General features: G+C 42.7%; 1 protein-coding gene across 2 annotated transcripts in view; it reads left to right on the top strand.

Annotated features, from left to right (window-relative positions):
* Nucleotides 1–16,563, top strand: part of THEMIS2 (thymocyte selection associated family member 2) — a 169,416-nt gene extending 152,853 nt beyond the window's left edge. For both annotated transcript variants that reach the window (XM_077480939.1, XM_077480940.1), the window contains exon 6: nt 13,783–16,563. In XM_077480939.1, coding sequence (XP_077337065.1) covers nt 13,783–13,853 — 71 coding nt within the window. In that variant the 3' untranslated portion in view covers nt 13,854–16,563. The remainder of the gene's footprint in view (nt 1–13,782) is intronic.
* Nucleotides 16,564–17,956: the final 1,393 nt, after the last annotated feature.

Below are 17,956 nucleotides of genomic sequence, written 5' to 3' on the forward strand. Positions count from 1 at the left end.
ATTCACATAGAATGGGGGCTGGGATCTGGGGGCCCCCTGTTAAAGGGGGCTTCCAGATTCCAATAAGCCTCCTGCCATCCCTTTGCTGCATTTACAGCTGCAAGTCTTTTTGGGGGTGTCTCCAGGGCCAGTACAAGCGGTGGGCGGGAGGAGCGGCTGCCCTGGGCGGGGTGTGAGAGGAGTATGGGAGGGAGCGTTTGGTCACCAGCAGCAGCATACAAAGGACTCTGGGCAGAGAATATTTAAGTTACGGCTCTACTCAATGCTACAGCCTGCCCAAAAAGTGGACTGAGGATGCACCCATACATATTGCTTGCCTCCTATCTACAGTGACAACCACATCCCGGCACAGAAGGAGAAGAATTCACTCTCCCGGGCTTGACTTCTCATCAGTCTGGCTGAATAGGGCTGTGACACTGAGATCTCCTCTGCAGGTGGGCAGAGCAGGAAGACAACACAACAGTACAGTCCTGATCATTGCTCCCCGCCCCCTGCATACATCACAGTGTGATGACACAGCTCTGCCAACATGAAGATCTCACAGGATGGATGGCAGTTTTCTTCCATGTGAGTCCCCACTGCTCTGCCTTCCAAACTGTACCTGGCTATGCTGTAAACCCGCCCTGTACTTTGCAGAGCAGGTTTACAAAAAGAAAAGAACAATTCTTATATATATGTTGGGGATGTTTTGGGACTTTTCAGTTGTTAATGTTCTCTGCTAATCCATCTAGTACTTGTGTATGGGGAGGGGATCCAATGCTTAAAGAGGAAGTAAACTCTCCCACTCTGATGCTTCTTTTCATTTAGTCCATTATAATAAGTAATTATCAGACTATAGCCACTGTAATCCAGCCCAAATCGCATATTACTTACTGTTTAAAGAAACTTGTTTTCAGGGGTTAGGCAGCGCCATCTTAAATATTGTGAGTCCACAGTGGAGTGTATTTCCGCCCTTACATTGAGCACTTCCTGTACTGTTAACCAAGCCTCCTTCTCAATCCAACGTTTATATAGCAACCCTGCTTCCCTGTTCATAGCTTACTTGTTTATTTCATAGTATTTACTTGTGCCGATGTCTAATTTTTGCCTTTGTCAGACTTATCAGCTTCAGCTGATAAGAATGCAGTAATGGCCAAGGTTAGACTGTATGTGAGGTCACATGGTCACATGGTGTGTAGGAGGAAGCTCTGAGTGATTAGCAGAGTTGAGCGGTGTGCCGTAGGATGTCCTGATAACAGATAGATAAGCACATATAGAGTGTGCGGTAAATCAGGGGAGATCTGGGCATGCTCAGTGACTTCATTCTACAGAACAACAAGGATTACAACAATACTAAGCAAGTAAGGAGATATCTACAAGCAGTGTTCATTAGGGTTTTTTATGCTGATTTACATGGGACAAAGTTGTGGGGGAGGGTTTACAACCACTTTAACTAACTACCCCCTGCTGTCTCCCATCCTGAACACAGGATATGTCTCACTGTGTACTTACTAGATTATTTGCTTATTTGCCTGATATAAGCTGTGTGCAATGAAAAAAAAAACTACCTGTCCCTATTAGCCCAGTCTGATGTCCGTGTATTGAGTACCCCCTCCCCCCCCCCCCCTGTGTGTCAGCCCCACATTCCCAGCAAAGAGCTGAGGTGTTGGCATAGAGCTCTGTACATGTCATTGCCAACATTGTAAAAAAAAAATCGGGACACTTTTTGGGCAGTGGGCGGAGTTGTGTTATAATTAGGGGGTGGGGCATGCGGTTATAGGTGTGGCATAGAAAAAGGTGAAAATGCGGCGCGCGTTTGTATAGTAATAGTAATAGTTGTCCAGTGGACAAATTCTCCCACCTGAGCTGTGGATTTCCAGAGTTACCATGGGCCTCTTGTCAGCTTCTCTGATGAATGCTCTCCTTGCCTGGCCTATCAGTTTAGGTGGATGGCCATGTCTTGGTAGGTTTGCAGTTGTGCCATACTCTTTCCATTTTTGGATCATGGATTGAACAGTGCTCTGTGAGATGTTCAAAGCTTGGGATATTTTTTTATAACCTAACCCTGTTTTAAACCTCTCCACAACTTTATCCCTGACCTGTCTGGTGTGTTCCTTGACCTTCATGATGCTGTTTGTTCACTAAGGTTCTCTAACAAACCTCTGAGGGCTTCACATAACAACTGTATTTATATTGAGATTCAATTACACACAGGTGGACTCGATTTATTAATTAGGTGACTTCGGAGGGTAATCGGTTCCACTAGGTTTTAGTTAGGGGTCTCAGAGTAAAGGGGGTTGAATATAAATGCACGCCACACTTTTCAGATATTCATTTGTAAAAAAAATAATTAAAACCATTTATTATTCTCCTTCCACGTCACAATTATGTGTCACTTTGTGTTGGTCTATCACATAAAATACCGATAAAATACATTTACGTTTTTTGGTTAGAGCATGCAAAATGTGGAAAATATCAAGGGGTATGAATACTTTTTCAAGGCACTGTATACACGATCGGAATTTTGGTCGGAAAAAGCTCTGATGGTTTTTCTGACGGAATTCTGCTCAAGCTCTCTTGCATACACACAGTCGCACCAAATTCCGACCGTCAAGAACGTGTGACATACAACACGTATGGCGGGACTAGAAAAAGGAAGTTCAATAGCCAGTGCGCCACCCTTTGGGCTCCTTCTGCTAATCTCGTGTTTAGTCGAAGTTTGGTGAGAGACGCTTTTCAGACTCGTGCTTATTCCGATCGTTTTACTTCTGTTCTGTTTGTCCTTGTGGGTTTGTATCTGGTTTTCAGTGCGTGTTGTCAATTCATATGTGTTTTTCAGTGCGTTCTTTTCCACTCGTTACTGATTTTCAGCTCGCTCTTCACAGGCCTTGCTGTTCTTCAGTGCGCTCGATTAGTTTGTTCTGACAGGCCGACTGCTCTGAAGCCATGTTGCGGTTACGTGCTCGTCGTAGAGCTCGTGCTCTACGACGTTGTTGGGGTTCCCAGTCTATGAACAGGGTGGGGAGGAGTTTATGGACCAAGAATTGGTTACTCCAGCATGACCAATTCTCTCATATGCCTTTGCTGAGTGAGACCCAGGAGAATAACCCTGATGATTTCAGGAATTTTCTCCGGGTGACGGACCCCGTTTTCAACCGTCTTTTGGCTTTGCTCACCCCTTATTTTATGAACCAGGACACCTGCATGCGGCAAGCCATCACTCCAGAGAAAAGACTAGTCATTACGTTGCGCTACTTGACAACTGGGAAAAGTCTGCAGGACCTCAAGTTCTCGACAGGCATCTCCCCCCAGGCGCTGGGGATCTTTATTCCAGAGACCTGTTCTGCCATCAAACAGGTCCTGCAGAAGGACTATAGTAGGGTAAGTTTTATCCTTTACATCACATTATGTGTATTTAATGTTTGCTAATGAGTTCTATTTATTTTATAATTCCCTAATTACCATGATTGGAATATGCTGTGAATGACCCCTTTGTCCTCATGCATGCTGTAATCTTTTAATGCTCCTTTTTTGGTCTACATGCATATTTGCCTTCACTAACCTCCCCAGCATGCTATCCTGGGCCCATACATACCTAGCCTAGTCTTAACAGACTTAACACTGTATTTTGTCAGCTCCATTGTACTGCTTTACCCAACAACACCCCCTAAAATGTGTACAAATGTTATGTGTGTGCTTAAATTCAGGCAGAGTGCCAGAGGCTTTTTTGGGGGGGGTCCCAAAATCATTTGGAACCCTCCCCCCCCCCAACCACTAAGCCAACGGATACCAATCCTATATCTGCTGACTTTGCCAAATGCATACACACTATACCTACCTCTTTTGTAGTGAGATTTCTGGATGAATTCCCCAAAGCATGTAGTACAAGGGCCTGCCTGAATACTTGCAAATGCTACTGTTCAGTTTTGTTCTCCTATTATCTTGATAGGTAATTGCAGAATGTAAAAATGTGCTTCCATTTGTACAGTCTGTATTTTTTTTTTTTTTTATTATGACACTTCCTACCTGTCCAGTGGGCTGCCAATAGTGTAAGCAAGGAGGGGCTGGCCAAAGTAACACACATTATGCATTCAGCTCTCAATGAAGTAGGGAGGGTCACCTGTCCAACCCCCCCCCCCCCCCCCCCAAATGTTAAATGAGCCATCAGAGGGGGTGAGGAATCTGGAAAGTGGATGCTATATTTTTATCTTTAAAGACTCCTTCAAATAAATGTTTTACTAATATTGGCCAACAATGTTTGTGTCTAATCTGCTTGCAATGTTATGTGAAAAATTACTAATTTATTTTTTTCTGTTTTGACTACACAGTTTCCTTCAACACCACAGTAATGGCAGACTGTGGCTTCCCACTTTTCCAGCCATTGGGACTTTCCCAACTGTGGAGGGGCAATGTATGGGAAACATGTCCATATCGTCCCACCACCCCATTCGGAGTCATACTATTATAACTATAAGGGATTTCATAGTATCGTGTTGATGTCGGTGGTGTCGGCGACATATGAGTTCCTCTATGTGGACGTGGGAAAGAATGGCCGGTTGTTGGATGGTGGAGTCTTTGCCCAGATGGAGTTCTACCAAACGTCTCCAGAACGGCGACTTGGGATTGCTACCTGCAGAAGAGAACGTCGAAGGACTTTCATTTGTTTCTAATGCTGATGAAGCATTTGGTCTGGGTGATCACATGATGAGGCCATTCCCAGAGAACCCTCACCTCTGGAGAAGAGGGTTTTTAATTACTGGCTGGCCACAGCCAGAAGTGTCGTGGAGAATCCCTTCAGGATAATGGCCAGTCGGTCCCACCTATTTCTAATGGCAATAAACCTGGCAAAGTACAAACTGAACCACATTGTTTTATGCTGCTGCATCCTGCACAACATTTTAAAAAGAAATACTCCAAGTTATGTAGTCTCAGTTGGGCCTGAGGCCAGACTTCGTGAACCAACACTGACTGTCCTGGAAGCTGGTCCTCCTGGCTTGATTTTGATTTATGCTTGTGTTTCTTTTATCTGTCTCCTAGTGCACTTGTAGTGACAAGTGGTTTTAACATTATTTAAATAACACCTGTTGTCACAGTAAACACCAACTTAATACCAAAAGTGTTATTGAGCATTGAAAGAAGAAGTCACACATTGTTGAGTAGAAAGCCTTCTACTCCGTTTTTTTTTAGAAAGTTTCTAAAAATAAGATACACAACTCTGTAACATTTTCTAAAATTAAGGCATTATAGTGTCAAAAATGTGTTGATATTGCTTTTATCAGATGGGGGGAAGTCACTCCTGTAAAAGCCAAATTTAGAAGATGCATACAAATTGTGAGTCAAAATGGGGATTTCCTTTCTGATCCCATACCTCATGTCAGCATGTGCTATCTCCCATCATGGGGGATCAATGGGCGTGTTTTGGGGGTGCAACCACTTCCTCTCACCTACTAGAGTTTGGTTGAAGGGGTTGCACCCACAAAACGTGCACATTGAAATCCCCTGATGGCAAATAGCACAAGTTGACACACTGTGCATCTTCCAAATTTGGAAAAAAAATTTTTTTTAAATGTAATCTATTATGGATTTAAATTCTCCCTAGTACATCAATCATTTTCTTCAGTCTTTGTTCAATCTCCTTGATTTTTACCTTGGTAAGGTCTAAATCCCGACTACAACACATTATGTCCTGGATAAGCCCTTGTGCACTGTCACTGGTGAAATTAGTAGATTGATCTTCCACAACCTGCACATCACCTAAAATAAAAATATACACCATTATAAATATGCAGGCATACATCTATTACCTGAATCTGTGGTGTCAGACAATCACCTGTTGTGGTGACAATCTCAATCACTTCTTGCACTTCTCCTTCCTCCACAACCTCAGGTGGTTGTGACCTCTGCTGCTCCCCTTCTTTCGGAAGTGTGGGGTTCCTATTGTCCTCCAACGTCCCGAGTCTTTTCTCCCCTATGAGAATGACACAAAAGATATACTTAGCACACAGATATTTGTGGTCAGAAATATGAATATGAACCATTGCTTGGAAGTGGGGTACAATTGGCTGTTTGGGCAGAGTTCCAAGTTGAAGACATGCATAATTCCCTTAACCAAGCTGGAATACTTCCCTTTTTTGGACAAGTTTCACACATGTAGACACCTCAAGTATCCACTGGAGTACCTGTGTGGGACACCTTCAAAAGTTTGTTCTTGTGTCCCACACTAGTGCTCCTGAGTCCAGATGTGTAAACACCTGCTGAGTGTCCTCTCCTTACATTACACTTAATCAAGTTTGCAATTCATTCTAGCTCCAAACACATCTAGAACAATGTCCTACAAGTTAGCATGACCAAATGTAGTTAACTCTGTATCTGCCCACAACATTGTTACAACAATACAACGAATTATGTTTCTTACGACCAATTACTGTGCCCACGAACATGAAAGTAGCCATTTTAAACTTTACAACAGTAAAGAAAAGCACATGGAGCAGCATGCAAGTAATAATAATAATAATAGGAACACACGACAACTACTTACTTTTTAGAAATAACTCTCTTGATCCTTCTGTACTGATCCTGCTCCCTCAATTTCAGGTCTGACCAGCATTTCCTCAATTGCTCCTTGGATCGTAGTACTCCAAAATTCCGCCGCAGACGCTTCACAACTTTAGTCATGATCTTGGCCTTTCTCACATTTGGGTTTAGGTACGGTCCATACTTCTCATCATAGTCGGCCCTCTTCAGTATGTCGACCATCGCCACCATCTCACCAAAGGAGATATTTGAGGCCTTAAATCTTCTCCTCCGGGATCGGGACATTTCTAGCTACGGGCTTTCCTCCTCCTCGTTACTGCTATTAAGCACCTGCTCTGTCTCCGCCATGTCATCTCCCATTGCGCTGAAAGAGAAGGGACGGGGAATATTCTAGAAAGAACGTCAGGGGCGAGCAACGCGGGCGGAGTTTCACGCATGCGCAATGTATATAACGCTAACCACCACGTGACGTACATACGACCTGTGAGCAAAGGACGAAGTAATGGGAGCAACGATCGTTATAACAAAGGTACAATTTTAAGCTGGTGCATCAGTGGCCTATACTGCTTATAGATTGAGGCCTATATTGGGTCAAGATTAGATGAGTTTCGTCTGACATTAGGGTTTGTGTTGTGTTGTGTCTTGCAGAGAAAATGGATCTATTCAATGATGAGGACATTATGCCCATACTCATTGATATGTACAGGGAGCTGCCCTGTCTGTGACAGATAAACCACCCCTTTTATAACAATAGCAAAGAGGAAGGCAGCTCTGGATCAATTGGTGGAATTTGTGAAGCCAGTGATCCCCACGGCAGACATCCCCTATTTGAAGGCCCTAATTGGTGGCATGAGGAGCACTTACAATAGCGAGCGCAAGAAACTCCAGGATTCCCTGAGATTAGGAGCTGCAGCAGATGACATTTATGTACCCAGGCTGTGATACTGTGACAGACTGCATTTTCTGGAAGGCAAGACTGAACCCAGGCCAGCACTCTCCAGTCTTCCTTCAAGGCTTCCTTCCACCTCAGCTGAGGCTTCTGACGTCTAGCCTAGGCCTTCCAGGCAGCCACATGTGGAGGAGCCTAGCTTGAGCCAGGTATAGCATTCTTCAAAATATTTCTGTTTGTCATTACTGATGAGTTTACTTCCTCTTTGATTCCCTGCAAAGGTAAAGCATAATGGACTACTATGCATCGCATAGTAGTCCACTATGTGTCGCTTACCTGACACAGGAGCCAGCGATGTCACCGCTGTCCCCTGTAGTCCGGAGCATCCATCTTCTCAGTGGGTCTCGCTGCTCCGCCGCTGTCATTCGGTAAAGCCGCAATGACATCACTCCTGCACAGGAGCACGGGGGCCGCCACTCGCGGCATATCGCAGTTGACCACGGCGAGCTCAGTGCGCCGTAGACAGCAATGCCTATCTTTTGGTAAATATCTCCCAAACCATGTAGGTTTAGGAGATATTTCTTGGACCTACAGGTAAGCCTTAATCTAGGCTTACCTGTAGGTCAAAGTTGGTTTTAAGGGTTTACAACCACTTTAATGATGTTAAATATATGTTTGTTTTGATCACAAATTTTTGTTTTACATATCAATAGACAGTAGTGGCCACAAATGATTGGGACAAGAATGAAAAATGTTGGGGTAGGTCAGAATGATAGTCTTTTCTATTTGTTAACATTCAATTTCATTAGCTGAAAATTGTGTGTGACTGATGAACCAAAAACTAAAACTGTGTCCCTTTTTCATACACAGGAAAGACTCAGCCAGGAGGAGGCCGTGGAAAGTGGCAGCCAGGAGATGGCCAGGCCCAGTAGCCTGCCTTAATCCCAGGTTCCTCCCCTCAGCCTTCCACAACAAAGTGCTAGGAAGAGGAGTAACCTGAAGAAGGCAGTAATTGGCCTATTTCTGAAGGCTACTGCGGCCTTCAGAACCCCCCCCCCCCGTGTTCATAAGGACTGTGCCTACATGACAGCCTGCAAAGTGCTGGAAATGGAGGAGGGCCAACACTTCTTATGTGAGGAAGTCCTCTTGCAAGCCCTAAATATGGGGTTGAGGGACAAACTCACAAGACAAAGCCGCATTTGTAAGTCCAACCATGGTCTTCCTCCTCCTCCTCCTGCCACACCTCCAACACCAGAGCCACAGCCTGGAAGGAAGCGTGTAAGGAAGACCAAATAGTGATGGCCTATGTTCAGTCTGGTCTGACAAAAGATGCCGGCTGTTGTAGGACCACAGCCTGGGGACATAGATGTCATCTGCTGATGTTCCTGATCTCTTGCAGTCCTGGACCGGATTGTGCTCACTATTATAAGGACTCCTTAGGCCACCAATTTTGACTGTAAAATAATTGATGTGTGCCCTGGGGTACAAAGGCTTTGCAAATTTTACCAGTTTCTCCAGCGTTGCCTTCCTCTTTATTTTGTTATGACCCAGAATAAATGGCTATTTTGTTTTCACAAATACCTGCCTATGTGTTTTACTTCAAAAAGGACAGTTTCTTTGTGAGTAGGCAGGTACTTTTCAAAAGTACAATGTCAAATTAACAAGGGACACCAACCAACCTCATTTGAGGTAAAAAAAATACAAGATAATAATGGTGTTGTGCTAACTTGACACACAAAATGAAAAATAATATTATGGAGATCACTAGAAAAAAATGCAGATCTTGATAAAAAAGCAAAAAAAAAAAACATTATTATGGAGATGTGATGAAAAACAAAATTAATATTATTCATGAGATCACGAGAAATAATAAAGAAAGAAGTTTGTCAGAACTTTGTGTGAATATGGGCAGCAAAACAACTTAATTCTTCTAGCATTCTAAAGAAGAAGAGAATACACTGCATTAAACTATTTAAAAAATTTCAGCATGAAGAATATGTCATCTCCATTACGAACGGTCATTTTACCAAACCGAGCGCTTCCGTCTCGTACTTGAATCTGAGCATGCATGAGTTTTTGCGCGTCGGAATTGCATACACATGAACAGATTTTCGGATAAGAACTTTTTCCGACCAAAAAATTGAGAACCTGCTCTCAATCCGATGGAGCATACACACGAGATTTCAATGGTGTTTGGGGTTCAGATCTGAACTTTTGTTCGAGAGTTCTGGCGCAAACCAAACCAGTGGGGTGTTCGGCACAACTCTACTTAAGAGCTGTGATGATGCTCTGACCCAAGCTATTTTCCCCAATGTCTTGTAATGACAGCCCCCTCGTCCAAAGCTTCCATTGGTACATATCACCTCCCATACAAAACACTGCACAGGGTGCTCACATCCAAGAATCATATTCGCCCCTCTGAGATTTGTTTTCTTTACCATCCATCCCTCTCTATGTCCTACACAGGATAAGGCTGGTGCCTGCTCACAGGGAATTCTGACACCTGTAGTCCTCCAGCAGCTTCCCAGCCACAGGTAGCAGAACTTTACAGTGGACATAGTCCAAGGCTCGGGGACTAGAAGTCCCAAGGCAGCTCCACCCTTACCTGTTCAGCCTTGGAGGTCAGGAACTTGTCTGCCAGCATCATGCTCCTTAGCTGCTCCAGATGCCCCTTGTACGCCCCAGCCCAGCCGAGACTCCTGGTGGGCAGTTCTCCCATGGCACCTCCCCATCCAGTCTTCTATGCTGTGCAGAAGATTTATAAAAAGGCACCAATCGGTGGTGGCGGCATGACATCACAGCGTGCACGCTCCCAGACTGTCAGCAAATTTACAAATGGTTGGCAACCATGACAGCCAATGATTTTGGCTGTATACCTGTTGATTGTCTGTGGCCAATTACAGCACAGACCTCTGTGTGTTTGTAAACAGAACACACAGGATCTGGCCAGTTTCTTCCTCCCAGAACTCTTTTCGCTCAGGGAGAGAAGCCAGACAGATTCTGTGAGTACAAGCAGTACATATACACTTCTATACATTTGCTAGGCACATTTAACACCTTGATTGCCCTCCACAGTTAACTATTTGATTGCCCCGTCACTCAGTGTCATTAACACAATAATGTACAGTATTAGATCAGTATTATCACTGTATTAGTGTCACTAGCAATGTCAGTGTCAGTTAGTGTCCCTCCCAGCCAGTGTCACTTAGCGTCTGATTGCCCACCACAATATTACAGTCACACTTTAAAGCGGAGGTCCACCCTAAAATGGACCTCCGCTCATCGGAATCCCCCCCCCCTCCGGCGCCACAATTGGCACCTTTCAGGGGGGAGGGGGGTGCAGTTACCTGGATAATCCAGGTAACTGCACCCACTTCCGGGATAGCTGTCTGCGGAAAGGGGCGTAGATTACGCCCCTTTCCGCAACTGCCCGCCCCTTTGCGCAAGTGCCCCGCTGCCTGCTGGGAAACACACAGTTCCCAGAGGCAGCGGGGACCGTCCGGATTGCGCCGCGTGGCTCGCGCATGCGCAGTAGGGAACCGGGAAATGAAGCCGAAAGGCTCCATTTCCTGATTCCCATACCCAAGATGGCGGCGGCAGGACCCGACAGACGACCTAGCGATCGGCTTCGGGTGCCGACATCGCGGGCGCGCTGGACAGGTAAGTGTCACTATTTTAAAAGTCAGCAGCTGCAGTATTTGTAGCTGCTGGCTTTTAAAAAAAAAAAAAAAAAAACGCGGAGTCCCGGTGGACTCCCGCTTTAAGTCTCTGATCATCACCATTACTAGTATAGTGTCTGTACACATTAGTATCTTGCTCATGATCAAAACTATCCCCAATGGTATAGTGTCCCCAAAAAATGCAGTTTGTTTTTTTACCAAAGACATGTAGCAGAATACATTTTGGCCTAAATTTATGAAGAAATTTGATTTTATTGTTATACAGAAAGTAAAAAATATTTTTTTTCAAAATTTTTGCTGTTTTTTCATTTATATAATAAAAAATTAAAAAACCCAGTGGTGATCATTACCACCAAAAGAAAGCTCTATTTGTGTGAAAAAAAAAATGATATAAATTTAATTTAGGTAATGTGTTGCATGACAAGCAATTGCGAGTTAAATTAGTACAGCACTGAATACTGAATAGCATAAAAAATTATCTGAACATGAATGGGGTACAACCTTCTGGAGGTCATGTGGTTAATTGTACCCACTGGAAAACACAGCGTGTTTTGGGGTGTGGAAAACCGCATAGTGCCATTGCCCTGTGGGTGCATTTTGGAAAAAGGGTCAGGGACTCTTTACCTGCAATTCCTACAAGTACAGCAGATTATTGAAATTAATGGGCTGCCGTGCCCTCACAAAGGTACCCGCACAAAACATAGAGGTGTGAATCTAGCCTTACATAGTTTTGGTAGTTTCAAAGTTGATTGTACAGAGAGGGTGCAATCAGAATATAATGTGTGTGTGTGTGTGTGTGTGTGTGTGTGTGTGTGTGTGTGTGTGTGTGTGTGTGTGTGTGTGTGTGTGTGTGTGTGTGTGGAGAGCCTAACCCAGAGAATCCATTTTTTTCTTCAAGCACATTAAAAAACAAATCATTATGGCTGATTTACAAAGGTTTGTGCAAAAGAAATCTAGAGCAAATTTGAAGCAAATACCCAAAGTAAGACAAAAAATACTAAAGCGCAAACATGGAATCTCCATGAAAAGAGCTGCAACACTTAAAACGTTGTCAGTAAACCAAGGTAAAATATGTACGATAAGTAGTAGTGATGCGCTATAATCAATCATCCACCCTATAATAAAGTGCAATGTGCAACTAGTGCAAAAAAATTTGAATAAGGTGCAACAAAAATGACCGCCAAGAGGAAAAAAATCACCAAGCCAATTCATCTTGGCACTGCCCAAACCATACAATTGTACAAATCAATGTGCCTCTAACCCTAATTTCAACACCACCGTTAGTAAATACAGATGCTTAGTGCAAAACATGAATCATAATAAAGTGCAAATGTGCTATATGTGTTCATTAAGTAAGTAGAGCTATTAATTCAAACAAGTAACCTCCGGGGAGAAAGTACCACACCCCCTGATAGTGGAACATACACTAATAATACCAATTAATTAATAATAATTAATTAATAGCTCTACTTACTTAGGTATTAGTGTATGTTCCACTATCAGGGGGTGTGGTACTTTCTCCCCGGAGGTTACTTGTTTGAATTAATAGCTCTACTTACTTAATGAACACATATAGCACATTTGCACTTTATTATGATTCATTTTTTGCACTAAGCATCTGTATTTACTAACGGTGGTGTTGAAATTAGAGGTAGAGGCACATTGATTTGTACAATTGTATGGTTTGGGCAGTGCCAAGTTGAATTGGCTTGGTGATTTTTTTCCTCTTGGCGGTCATTTTTATTGCACCTTATAAAATTTTTTTTGGTCATTGCACTTTATTATAGGGTGGATGATTGATTATAGCGTATCATTACTACTTATCTTAAATACCCAAAGTAAACTACTAAATTTCATCGGTGAATGCAAAAATCCAATTAAAGGGATTGTAATAGCAGAAGGTTTTTTATCTTAATGCATTCTGCAGCCGGCTCCAACAGCATGATCTCCTCATTGTATGGTGCTCTCCCAGTCGCAGCTGAAGCAATAATGAAAGGGAAGTCCAGATGGTTGCACACATCTGAAATCCAAATGCCTTTATTCACATGAAACCATGAAGAACATGAGGAGCACTACATGTACAAACAAGGGAGGAACGGCTTACATGTTTCACGCACGAAATTGTGCTTTATCAAAAGGTTTTGATAAAGCACAATTCATGTGCGAAACATGTAAGCCATTTCTCTCTTGCTTGTACATGTAGTGCTCCTCATGTTCTTCATGGTTTTATGTGAATAAAGGCATTTGGATTTCAGATGTGTGCAACCATCTGGACTTCCCTTTCATTATTGCTCCAGCTGCGACTGGGAGAGCACCATACAATGAGGAGATCATGCTGTTGGAGCTGGCTCACCTGTGAGTAGGGTGGACCTTTTATAAAATGCACTGAAACCTGGACCAAAGTAGTGCAGGAAACTGTTACAAAATCGCACCGTTTTGAGTTGCCCTGATGGGAACGGGCACCCATGAAAACAATGAGATTTCCCTTGTCATGCAATTCTGTGCCACTCAAGTCTAATCAGAATTCACGCTAATGTGAACCAGGCCTTAACCAATAAACAGATCAGCATAGCAAGATTTATGGCTAAGATGTAATACCAAGATAGTATTATATTTCTACACATAGTTACTTTATTCTTTATGTGTGATATACTGATGTTCCTGGGTCTAACTCAAATATTATGCACATTTTATTCACAGGAAGCGATAGTGATCATGACTATGAAGAACTGGACAAAAAACATGAAGAGTCAATTAAAAATTGTGACTAAAATTACCAACAGAAAAGGGATTTGAGACACACCAAACCACTTCAAAACCAAAGATAAAAATTAACCCACAGTTTATAAACAGTTTCCAGTGCAGCTAAAGGTGTGATGGCTTATTTATTGCATAGTATTTGTTTAAGCTGTTTTCTGCCATGCAACTTTTCTTTCATATGTAATACCTGTATGTTCTTAATAAAGCCTAGTACCCATGGGCCGAATGTCTGACAACATCAGCCGGTTCAATAAATATCGGTCAATATCCGCTCTCTGCTGACGTCACGGATATCAGTCCAGGCACCGCGTCATCACGACAATAAAGACTGGATCCACCAGGTGCCTGGACTGACACCCGCCTCAGTCTTTCAGCAACCGAGACAGCTGCTCTCCACCCCATCCACAGCTCAGCACTCCAGTGAGTGTGGAGGAGCAGAGCGGAGAGCTGCTGATTGACAGACAGAAGCTCTCTGCTCGGGGATCTGTGAGAACCGAGCTATCAGTGATGTTTGATCGGTCAGGTCTCAGTGTAGAGGCACCGGCTGACGGATGCAGCATCGGACCGATGCTGTATCCACCTAGGTAAGTTTAATGGGGGAAAAAACCAAACCCATACTTCTCTTTTAAAACAGGCACATCTAAGTATGCAGGCATTCCGGAGTAAAGCTGTCCACATAGACCGTTCTCCTCACCGCCATCAACATTATCCCTTCCACGCTGCACTCCACGATCGCTTCAAGCCTCACTTTCAGATCGCTCTACTGTCGGGTAGTCTTCCCTGTCATGATTGCAGACTGACAGCGGTGAGAGCCGCTGGTGCGGAGGATGGCCTATGTGGACATCTTTACCCCAGATGTCTGCATACTTAGATGCGCCGCCTCTTTTAATCATCAACCATGTGAGTTGCTAAATGTTGTACCTTCATTAAATGTGATCATATTGCTACACTTAGAGGCGCCTTTCTTTTCTTTTATACTCAGAAGCTACTGCTAGATTTTTCTTCTAATCCCCATGTGGAGGCTGCCATATGTGGATGGACATTTTATGGTTACACAACCTGGTGACATTGCTATAAGCTTTTTATATGGACTATATACTGAAGGACCTATGAATATATGGTTGTAGAACGTATCATCTGAGTTTCCATTATTTCTTATGGGGAAATTTGCTTTGATATGCAAGTGCTTTGGATGTTTGCATGTTTCCAGAACGATTTATGCTCACAATCCAAGGTTTTACTGTATCTCATTTTTTACTACATGTTTAAAACATGTTTTACTGTTTTATACCCCATCAATAATGTAACAAACTCAAATGTAAACGATATAGTTAATAAAACAAGTCCACAGTAAAAGTCCCAAAGTTATTTCCAAAGGTCCTTCCACTTGTAAAACGCAGCATATTGAAACACCTTCACCAACTTCAGTGCTCCAGCCACCACCACAGAAACATGTTTACCAGAGCCCAAGGCCTCACAGCACAAGAGGTTTGAAATTGCTTTAAATCTCTCGCAGAAGGATGGATTGCTTTCTCTATGCAGGATACCACCTACACTAAAACCTGGTCTCACATGTGGAAGGTGGGAGAAGGAACCACAGTGATGTCATTTTCCAAGAATTTATTTAAAAAACAAAGACAGCCATGCATTAACAAGAAACTACCAGTGACTGGCCGAGCCAGCTTGATAACATTACTGTTTGACCCTGTCCTTACACTTTTCATGCCACAGAATGTTATCCAAGGGATACTGTTCATTTTTTACATTCTCTATGCCCCCACCAGTCTGAAACCCCAAGCTTCATTCCTTATGAGAAATTGTGCTCTAAGGATAGTGGTCAAAAGGGAGGTATCTCTATAATTTATTGGCTACTACTCAGTACATCTACTAAGCTTTCATATATGGTGGAATGGGACAAAGGCCTCTCGGATGATAACCCTGTAGAACAATGGCATAAACGTTATGAAATCTCTTTTGCGGGCATACTTAACAAATTGTTAATTCAGACTAATCTCAAAGTTTTAGAGGACTTTGGAATGGAATTTTTGCTTAGATACGAAGAGTCACCCGGGCTTCTGTACAGCAATCTCCACAAATCACATTACTTGGGAATCCTATTTCAATAATTTCTCATAATCAACAATGATTACAGTTTTTTTTTGCTTTTGTCAACCAAAATCAGTATTGCAAGGTCATGGAAGACACCTACAATGTCCCTGACCCTTGTTATGTGAGAACGTTCATGTATTATTGTACATTAACAGTTTGCTAGTATTGTGAATTATACCAAGAAGTGGTTTGAGAAGGAATGGGATCCCTGGGCCCAATACATGAATGTTTCACTCTACATTTGAAATAGATCTGGTCATATGTTTAGCAGGGCTTTTCAGGTCTTAAAGGTGTCTATTCTTTTTATGTCCCTTTTTTAAATTTCTTCACTCTCTTAGAACCTTAAGATTTATTATCTCTGCGGCAGATTATTTTGTTGTAAAGAACAGTGGTTACTGAGAATATTCTGTAGCTAAACTATATCATGGACTTGTGCCTGTTATACTGTACATGGTGGTTTTCTTTTCTTATGCTTTATGAATGACTACTTGTTCCTCAATATCTAAATTCTGTAAAATGTACTTGTCAAGTCATATTCCTTTTGTCACAAGGTACTGCAAAGCTTTTTTATGTTTTTGCTTGAAACTGCCAATAAAAAGATTGAACGTAAAATCACTTAAAAGATAAAGTAATAAAAAAAGTCTCTGTGTAATTGCTAACTATAAATGTATACCATATATGGATAAGCCAGTTTATTTGATTTGATTTATATTATTCTAATTTTAAAACTGAACTCCAGCCTTCTGAAAAAGCTAACAAGGCAGTCACCAACCCCTTCAACAACCCCTCCACAACCTTTGGACTACAAGGGTTAACAACTCGTTTAACTCCTTGTCTAAGGCAAAGGAATATGCGCAATACTTACCTCATTCTAGCAACACTATTCAATTCTCCCAGTCATGGGGTCATATGGCTGAGAGGAATCCTGTGGGAACAGAGGAACAAGTGGTTGTAAACCCAGTGACGTGGCTGGCCTCAGGTGATACACAGAGATGAAACAAATGCTCATACATAATTTGTACCTTTTTATCAGCAGTTTTCTCTTCTCTACATCCGTTCAAAGTCCAGAATTTATACAGTTTGCCTGAGCTGTCAGAAAAAAGGGGGCAGAGAGCTGAAGTTACACCCTGCAAGGCTCAGTGAAGAGAGCCTTGGCAGCTGATTGGAGTGAAGGGACAACCCCCCCCCCCTTCACATAGCACACAGGAACAGAGGCTGTCAATGAGCTGGCAATCCCCCCCCCCCCCATTACCTTTTTTTCTTTAATTTTTTAAATACTAGAAGGATCTGCTTTGTTCATATTTAAAGACTGAGATTAACAATCACTTTAAGTATTTCACTGCATTCCTAATCCCTAGACAAAATTAGCCATCAACCCTTGTGATGGGGGGTTATTACAATGTTACTTTTTACACCTGACTGGAGTTCAACTTAAAGTGATTGTAAAGTCTCCTTTTTTTTCTCAAAAAAGTAACAAACATGTTATACTTACCTGCCATGTGTAGTGGTTTTGCAAAGGGTAGCCTAGATCATCCTCTTTTTGGGTCCCTCTGCTGCTATGGGGGCACCTGAGCCAAGTCAAAGCTCCCTGTGTTCATTCAGACATGGAGCACTGGCCTGGCCCCATCCCTCTCTCTCCTGATTGGCTCACTGACTTTGATTTGCAGCAGTGGGAGACAATGGCACCGCGGCTGTGTCTCGTTCAATCAGAAGGAGAGGCCGGAATGGCCGAGGCACTTGTGGAGATGGGGCTCAGGTAAGTATTAGGGGGCTGAGGCACACAGAAGGTTTTTTATCTTAATACATAGAATGCCTTAAGATAAAAAACCTTTTGACGTAACAACCATTTTAAAGAATAAGCACACAGACTGACCAGATGTGTGGAAGAAAACAAGTGTCAACTTCCTTTTATTAGTTGCTTAAAGTCTGTGTACTTAGCAAAAACCACAACACCACAATGAAGTAGGAAATAAAATAGCCAAAACAGAGAAACACAGCATAATTT

Source organism: Lithobates pipiens, unplaced genomic scaffold, assembly GCF_037356315.1.
Source record: "Lithobates pipiens isolate NorthernLeopardFrog02 unplaced genomic scaffold, aLitPip1_a1.2 Scaffold_16, whole genome shotgun sequence".
In the NCBI taxonomy this organism is placed as follows: domain Eukaryota; kingdom Metazoa; phylum Chordata; class Amphibia; order Anura; family Ranidae; genus Lithobates; species Lithobates pipiens.